Genomic DNA, 9697 nt, shown 5'->3' with positions numbered 1-9697 from the left:
AGATGACCAGCCCACTGCCACTTCAACTTGCTAATTCTGTGGGCTGTGTCGGTTACTTTCGTTGTCTCGCGGATAGTCTTATTTCGAATCCTATCTTTGAGAGAAACCCCAAGTATAGCCTTAGACTTTAAACTTGTGGACCTGTCCCTTCGTCAGTGTCCACGTCTTGGCTTAGTATGTTAAAACAGGCAGGACGCATTGTTATAAATAACGTATTGTTATTATAAACAATAATTTCTGGTTCGATCCCTGCACATGACACACATTTTTATTGGCCATAGAGAGGTTTGCCGTGGTCTTGGTGTTTGTGCATGAGTATTGTATGTATTTCAGGACCCACGTCATTGGAGTAAATCCTTTTGGAGTCCGTTTCGTGCATTTATAAACAAACAGTCTAAAAAGAGAAACAAGATATTAGCTTTCTTTAATCTTCCTTCTTTGTGTTTTAATTTAGTTGTTAAATTAATTAAAAAATATTATAAAACATTGCGCTAGGAATCGTTGGATAGTTACGATTTTTAAATTAGTGCTTTGTTAATATTATACAGATATAACTGCTGTACAACGACATATTTGAATACAAGTGCTGTGTTATGCATGTCCTACATTGTTATCTACTATTCTTGTCTCGAATATAATTTTTAACTACTTTCATTGTAACTTGATGAATTTTCAATGATGTTACATAATAAATAGTAAGTATTCAGAAAATAACATTGCAAATGTAGTATTAAATAATTAGATTCATGACATGCAATAGAATGCTCGCGATGAATTGTCGTACTGAATAATGTCGGATGATCTGAGTTTAGTTTTTTTTTTTTTTTATTAGACTTATAGGAGTAAAAGAAATAGGATAGTGTACAAAGAATAAAGACAATATTTCTAGAAGGATCTGGTTTTACTTTTATAAAACATTTCAAAAATTAACAGTACACCCAAGATGCTTGAAAAACAAAGTGTGGCTAACAAATACTCAGTGATGGTAATATTTATGATGCACGTTGTATTTGACATCAGCGTGGAATCTGTAAGAGAAAAATAAATTAAATATGAGGTTCAGAATTTACGCAAGAATACATGAACATACATAAACAAGTGCTGAATCATATCTTATTAGTAAACACATTTATTACGTTATTACCATTGTTACATCTACATTATTATAGATGTAAAAAAAAAACATTAATTCGATTTTAAAAATTGATTTTAATAAATTTACTGTTTTAAATAAGATTAATCGATTTCGAAAGAACATACTTAAACAAATTCTAGTGCTATTTATTATCTAAAAAAAAATTAATGTCAAATAGGTACTAATAAATATGTATTTACCCGGTGTGTTCGTCGCCATGGTAGTGTACTTGTCTTTCGTTACCGTCGGACTGGTGGAGAGCGTAGTAGCCATTTACAATATCACCGTCGCGACTCTCGTGCTGAGACTTGATGTCGCCGGTGTGATGGTCTTCTACTTTGTAGTCAAATTGGTATTTGGGGTGGGCCTGCAATTTATATTATTATTTATAAGCTGTGGCTCGGTTGTGGACATTTTGCTATTATATAAAAATAATTATGATGAAAATAAAATTTTACATGCGTTTACTGGTTATTTATGATTAATCAAAAATATTATTTTTTGTTAAATAAATATTCCGCTATATTAATGCTTAGATGATCGTCACAGCTTTACTTGGAGTTGGTAGTAGATATTATTACACGATATTGTATGGGGCGATATTTAAAATTAAATAACATTTCAACATAACCTGTTACTTCTAATTTTATAATATTTGTAATATTTACATAGTAGTCGTGGTCATGACCGTATCCATGTCCATAACCATAATCGTGGCGAGAGATGTGTTGAGATGAGTACGCGGGGCCATGGTGGTAGTCATACGCGACTACAGCGGCGACAAGGACGGCTAAGCAAAGCACCTGTAGAAGAAGTATTGAAAACTAGATAGTGTTTTTTATTATTTCATAAAACTATTCGCAAATTATTGTGAGTGGATGCGATGATATTTAAGAATGAACTTGTCTTTAAGATATCACTATTTTAAATCACACTTTTTTCACATTTCACTGAATTATTCTAGAATTAAGTACCTTGGAGTACATTTTGGATTGATTATTTGCCGTTGAGGGTGCAAAGTCAAGCAGTGAACTGATACGTTATAGTTGTTAATCACGTCTTTTATACATATTACTAGGGTATCTATCCAAGGTAAAAACGATTTCATTGTTGCTCGTAGTAAAATATTTGCCGCACACTCGTTAAAGTTTGCAATAATTTCGTAAAAGCTACGAACGTTCACTGTCATATCGTTGGTATCAGATTGTATGCATACCTGAACTTGAAATATGACGAAATATTTATTCCCGATAATATGGACACTCTGGATACACAATCGCAATCACGTACTTACTCTAATTAGTGGCAGCAAACATGCTGCTTTTAAAATAATTTGATTTAATTGAGTTGTCGTTATAATAATCAGAAACTACTCAATCATATCAGTATTTTCTGCTTGAGTCTCTTTCACCTTAAGGGCTTGTTCTACTTAAGAGTGGACGTACTTACTTTACCTTTCTGTCACGTTGCTTACAAACACAAAGATTTCGGAATCCTAGGTTTTGGATATTTATTTCGACATACGTGCAACGTGAATGCTATGTATAATAATTAATGGATGGTCGGCTTTATAAGTTCCAAGGTGGTAGTGGAACTGTGTTATTCCTTAGTCGCCTCTTGCGACACCCACGGGAAGAAAGACTATATTCTTTAATGCCGTAGCCACATAGCTAGGAAGAGCCATCCAGCTGCTGGCTTTGAAATACACAGACCGAAGACGGGTAGCAGAGTCTTCGGTGCGACAAAGTCAGCCCTGCGGTCATCAACACGCCAGCGTGGTGACTATGGGCAACACACATGAGTTCACGCCATTTTTAGCGCGAACTTGTGGAGGCCTCGGCTGTCCAGCGGTAGACTGCAATAGGCTGAAGTGATGATAATGATGATGAATAATTAATGGAAGTTCGAAGTCCATCAATATAAAATCGATAAATTCTTGAAATCGGCTAGCGTTAGCTTCGTGCGCTTCCAAATTCTTTCAAACGAATGTTCAAATAATGTTCCTCATACAATATGAGCCCAAGTACTATTTGGTTGTCCACAAACATGCTTGGATTACATATGCAAAATTAATTTTGAAGTAAACGTTGAGATATTGAGGTTATTACGTATACGCATGATATTATTATAACACAATATTACTTTATTTTTTTAGAATAAAAATGGGTAATTGACAATTTACAAATATTTAGTCATGCCTCGCTGAAGTTAGTCGTAAATTCGAAGAAAGGTGAAAGGCTTCGGCCTTGGCACCAAGCCTTGACGAAGCAATTAATCATTTGGAAGAACAGAACCATCAATGTGAGTTTAAGTAGGAACAGGTCATGAGTGGTGGCGAGTTTGACGAAAGTTCTGAAGTTGGTTAGTAGTCTCGGTAATATCGTCGCATTGACTCGACGATGCAATTCCATTGAACAGAAAAATTACACTAAGTTACTATGTATTATTTGTGTCACCTAGGCTTTTGAATAGCTACCCAAAAAATAAGAATTACTAAACTGTAGGCACAGCGAATAAAAACTACGATAGTGATTGCAGCCGTGAGTATTTGATAAAATTGTCTGTGACTTAAATGAAACAAATGGCTAATAAGAGAGTTGACAAAAATTATTAAGGAAGTATAGTAACTGTTTTAAAATAAAGGCTTTCTGGGTATCACAGATATTTGAAACTCATCTCAACATCTCGGCAGCAATATCAAGTAACGTTATGCGTCATTGCGATGACTTTATGACTACGCATACACTCACAATAATGTGCCAACCACTCCAAGTAAAGCTGTGACGATCATCTAAGCATTAAAATAGCGGATTGTTTACTTAACAAAAACTAATATATTTGATTAATCACAAACAACCATTATGCATGTATAACATTTTATTTAAGTCGTAATTATTTCTGATATAGTCCCGAACTACGAGCCACAGCTTATAAATAATAATGCAAATTGCAGGCCCACCCCAAATATCAGTTTGACTACAAAGTAGAAGACCATCACACCGGCGACATCAAGTTTCAGCACGAGAGTCGCAACGGTGATGTCGTAAAGGGCTACTACGCTCTCCACCAGCCCGACGGCAACGAAAGACAAGTACACTACCATGGCGACGAACACACCAGGTAATTACATATTTATTAGTACCTATTTGACATTAATTTTTTCTTAGATAATAAATGACACTAGAATTTGTTTAAGTATGTTCTTTCGAAATCGATTAATCTTATTTAAAACAGTAAATTTATTAAAATCAATTTTTAAAATCGAATTAATGTTTTTTTTTTTACATCTATAATAATGTAGATGTAACAATGGTAATAACGTAATAAATGTGTTTACTAATAAGATATGATTCAGCACTTGTTTATGTATGTTCATGTATTCTTGCGTAAATTCTGAACCTCATATTTAATTTATTTTTCTCTTACAGATTCCACGCTGATGTCAAATACAACGTGCATCATAAATATTACCATCACTGAGTATTTGTTAGCCACACTTTGTTTTTCAAGCATCTTGGGTGTACTGTTAATTTTTGAAATGTTTTATAAAAGTAAAACCAGATCCTTCTAGAAATATTGTCTTTATTCTTTGTACACTATCCTATTTCTTTTACTCCTATAAGTCTAATAAAAAAAAAAAAAAAACTAAACTCAGATCATCCGACATTATTCAGTACGACAATTCATCGCGAGCATTCTATTGCATGTCATGAATCTAATTATTTAATACTACATTTGCAATGTTATTTTCTGAATACTTACTATTTATTATGTAACATCATTGAAAATTCATCAAGTTACAATGAAAGTAGTTAAAAATTATATTCGAGACAAGAATAGTAGATAACAATGTAGGACATGCATAACACAGCACTTGTATTCAAATATGTCGTTGTACAGCAGTTATATCTGTATAATATTAACAAAGCACTAATTTAAAAATCGTAACTATCCAACGATTCCTAGCGCAATGTTTTATAATATTTTTTAATTAATTTAACAACTAAATTAAAACACAAAGAAGGAAGATTAAAGAAAGCTAATATCTTGTTTCTCTTTTTAGACTGTTTGTTTATAAATGCACGAAACGGACTCCAAAAGGATTTACTCCAATGACGTGGGTCCTGAAATACATACAATACTCATGCACAAACGCCAAGACCACGGCAAACCTCTCTATGGCCAATAAAAATGTGTGTCATGTGCAGGGATCGAACCAGAAATTATTGTTTATAATAACAATACGTTATTTATAACAATGCGTCCTGCCTGTTTTAACATACTAAGCCAAGAAGTGGACACTGACGAAGGGACAGGTCCACAAGTTTAAAGTCTAAGGCTATACTTGGGGTTTCTCTCAAAGATAGGATTCGAAATAAGACTATCCGCGAGACAACGAAAGTAACCGACACAGCCCACAGAATTAGCAAGTTGAAGTGGCAGTGGGCTGGTCATCTGTGTCGCAGGACCGATGGCCGTTGGAGCAGGCGGGTCCTGGAGTGGAGACCGTGACGTCTTGGCAAACGCAGTGTGGGACGTCCTCCAGCTCGTTGGGCCGACGATCTACCTAAGATTGTGGGTGTGGGCTGGATGTTAATCATACAAACAATGTAAAGTCAGTTGTAAATGTAACTATTTAAAAATGTTTCCATATACTTGAATTTTTTATATCTCCATGTCTAAAGGCATATTTTTTTTAAGAATAACTGTAGTGGTATAACTGCTGCGTGAACAAGACTCGACACTCACTGTTGTGGTTTGGATTCCGACTCAGTTCAGTTATTTATTCCACATTTTATACGTTTTATTTTTATCACTGATCGTATTTGCATGTATTTCTCCTCGCCATTCCTAGTGCCATGCCATGTAAAGCCGTCGCTCCCTAGTGTTATCTTAGACCCGCAATAGTAATCGTTATTATAGCGTGGTCGATTAAGCTTGGCTAGTCTCTAGATTAAGACCCGTCGATTTATGGTTTTGGGGGGGCGCTACCCCCGGTATCACTGCCACCCTTCGGAACCCCATGGTTATAAAGATATTATGGAAATATCCGCGGTTAAAGTTTTGACATTAGAAAAAAAATTAAAGCTATTATAATACCTTCGAGCTCCGCGTCTGACTCCATCTTAGCTCCGGCGCTGCGGGAAATGCCACTCATGCTCCGTTCCGCATCTATCACACGTTATTTTTAGTGTGAAAATAACGTGTGAAAGCTGAGCTGATCTCACACGTTAGTTTTACGACTCTACAGTAGTTTTTTGTATTTTCGAAACATAAATCACTACATAGTATAAAACCAAGTCGCTTTCGCTATTCCTATGTCCCTATGTATGCTTAAATCTTTAAAACTACGCAACGGATTTTGATGCGGGTTTTTTAATAGATAGAGTGATTGAAGAGTAAGTTTTATATGTATAATAACATCCATTAAATAGTGGAGAAAGTTATTTTTGAGGTTTCTAATGTGATGTCGTAAATAATTACATTTTTTCCGCTTACATTGCCAACGCAGTCTGAAACCTACGAGATTTATCAAAATAATGTTCTAAGTATTGCACACATTGAAGAGGTCTACAGAAAACTCCGCTATGGTATATGTCTATCTCTTATGGATATCCCACAGTAACATTTTTATGTCATTTACTTTTTACGACAAATAATGGCTAATTTTCGAAGCGATTTTAACAAAGACAGCATTAAGATCTTTCGTTGATTTTTATTTTATATTATCTTTTTTATTAAGCACATTATGTTCTTGTGGCGTTTGGCGTCTGAAGTCGCCGATGCAGGCTCTGACGGAAGAGCAGCGCCTTAGCAGTAACAATTTGCTGCTAAGCAATGCTGAGGCAGAGACCTGGTTCTAGGCCTTCTAACTTAATTGTATTATTAAAATTTTAAATGATAATGGCCAATAAAGAACTTTTCTTTCTTTCTTTCTTTCTTTCTTTCATTAATTCTTATCTAATTAAATACCTTAAATACGGCGTTGATTTAATATAGATCTATATGGCGATTTACAGCATATGATTTAAATGAATATTTTCGAAGATATTACAGATTTAAAAATTGCGATACGTAGCGTTTGCGGCGGTTCCGGCTGGCTTTTACTCTAAAGTTAACGCGTGCGGGCCACGGGCAGTAATGATGGCGAGAGATAATTTGATAATATACTTCAAAATATAACTGTACAGCATAATTAATTATTAGACTAGCGTCACCTACTCCACTTAAACACATTTTTTCGTTTAACTTCCTGTTATTAATCACTAAATAAAACATTTGGGTTGCTTCATATTATTGAGGCATGTCGTCAAATTTTGAAGTGTTTCCACAAATTTTAAAAAAATATGTGTAAATTTTCGTACGAATTACATATATTTATATTTTTTCAAACTATCTTAGAGGAATTTTCAAAATCAAGCTTAAATTTCTCATTAAATGTTCTTATCATTAGCTTATTAACTGAAATTTATGACAAAATACGGGGTGGGATGTTGCAGGCTGAATGCGTATGCGTATAATATGTATATTGCAAATGTTTTGCCTTGAATGAAACAATATATCTTTCTAGGTGAGTTTTAAGATTATAGTTCGTAAGCATAACTTTTAGATGTTAAAGGAAATAGGATAAAAAAGACAACATTTTTAAAATCATCTGCTTTTACTAATACAAAAAAAAAAATCACGTATTAACAATACACCCGATGAATGATGATGCTTGATGCAAGATGCTTGAACAACAATGTGCGGCTAACAAATAATAATAGTAATGTTTAGGAGCGACGTGATGCACGTTGTATTTGACATCAGCGTGGAATCTGTAACAGAATAAGAAATTAAATTAGTGGTTCAGTAGATTATTGAAATATTTTTACACTTTTATGTTTTTCTATATATTAGTTTGATATTTTATGCCTTTCTTTTAAAGAGATTAAATGCAATCAATTTTTTTTAATATTTTATTTAAGTTCTAGTGTTGTTGGTTAATTTATTAAAGATATAGTGTAATAAACTAATTAATAGTTATGTACCCGGTATGCCCGTCGCCATGGTAGTGCACTTGTCTTTCGTTGCCGTCGGGCTGGTGGAGACCGTAGTAGCCCTTTACGACATCACCGTCGCGACTCTCGTGCTGAGACTTAATGTCGCCGGTGTGATGGTCTTCTACTTTGTAGTCAAATTGATATTTAGGGTGGGCCTGCAATTTATATCAGGTATTTTTTATAAGCTGTGGCTCGGTTGTGGCCATATTGGGACTACATAAAAATATAATTACTTTTATTAAGTAAATAAAATTGTATATGCGTTTACTGGCTATTTATAATTATTCAAATATATTAATTTATGACCGTCACAGCTTTACTCGGAGTTGGTAGTAGATATTATTTCACTATGGTCTTGTATGGGGCGATATTTAACATTAAATGTCATTTCAATATAACCGGCTTCTTTAAATTTTATAATATTTGTAATACTTACATAGTAGTCATGATCATGACCATATCCATGTCCATAACCATAATCGTGGCGAGAGATGTGTTGAGAAGAGTATGCAGGAGCATGGTGGTAATCATACGCGACTACGGCGGCGACAAGGGCGGCTAAACAAAGCACCTGTAGAAGAAGTATTGAAAACTAGATAGTATTTTTTATGATTTCATGAAACTATTAGATTATCCGTTGTAAGTGTATGCGGTTATATTTAAGAATAAACACGTATTGAAAAAAAATTAACCATATTTAATCACACTTTTTACACATTTTAATTCATTATTCTAGAATTTTACCTTGGAGTACATTTTGGATTGATTATTTTCCGTTGAGGGTACAAAGTCAAGCAGTGAACTGATACGTTTTAGTTTTGAATCAAGCCTTTTATACATAATATTAGGGTATTTATTCAAGGTAATAACGATTGCATTGTTGTTTGTAGTAAAAATATTTATCGCATACATACTCGGTACAACATACTTTGCAATAATTTCGTAAAAGCTACAAACATCGACTATTAAATTGTTGGTATTAGATTCGCTGCATGGCTGAAATTAATTTTGTATGACATTGTAACATTCAATTACGCACACGGGGTCTTCACGACTCCAGTTGGTCTTTAGTGGTTGATATTTTGTTGTCTATTTACACTAGGAACTTGAAAGACTGTTAAATAAAAAAAACTTGTTAGCTTCTGTGGCGTCCGCGCAGTGGAAGTTAATAGACATTGTGTACGGTAGTACCAGAGGTTTATGTGTCTCCGCGCGACTACTACTAGTACTAGTGTAGTTAAAAATTAGTTCGGTATTTTTTTGTATTTTATGGTTTTGGTAAAACTGTTTATAACTATATGTAAGCAGTTACATACTAATTAGATTAGATATAGTACGTTTATTTCAAATTTTCATATGTCTGTTAGATGTCTTCTATAAAATAGGTCTGCAAACGAGTTGGGGCTTTATCTTATATATAAAAATGAATCGTAAAATGTGTTCGTAAGCGTATAACTCAACAATTTACTAATTTAATTAAATTGACTAATTTTACCAATTCTTTTTTTAAAATGTTCGT

The 9697-nt window shown here is 34.0% G+C and overlaps 1 protein-coding gene across 1 annotated transcript; it reads right to left on the bottom strand.

Moving 5' to 3' along the window:
- Nucleotides 1–882: 882 nt before the first annotated feature.
- On the bottom strand, nucleotides 883–8979 carry LOC123654262 (cuticle protein 19-like). The gene is made up of 7 exons (XM_045590176.1): nucleotides 8923–8979; nucleotides 8615–8749; nucleotides 8167–8333; nucleotides 7917–7953; nucleotides 1804–1938; nucleotides 1336–1502; nucleotides 883–1028 (listed from the first exon to the last, which is right to left on the bottom strand). Exons 1-7 carry the CDS (start codon nucleotides 8932–8934, stop codon nucleotides 977–979), a joined length of 705 nt encoding a protein of 234 aa, XP_045446132.1. The 5' UTR covers nucleotides 8935–8979; the 3' UTR covers nucleotides 883–976.
- Between the last annotated feature and the right edge of the window lie 718 nt (nucleotides 8980–9697).

Source organism: Melitaea cinxia, chromosome 6 (genome assembly GCF_905220565.1).
Source record: "Melitaea cinxia chromosome 6, ilMelCinx1.1, whole genome shotgun sequence".
NCBI lineage: Eukaryota > Metazoa > Arthropoda > Insecta > Lepidoptera > Nymphalidae > Melitaea > Melitaea cinxia.
The sequence above is the reverse complement of the archived record's forward strand: the minus strand, read 5'-3'. Positions and strand labels throughout refer to the sequence as shown.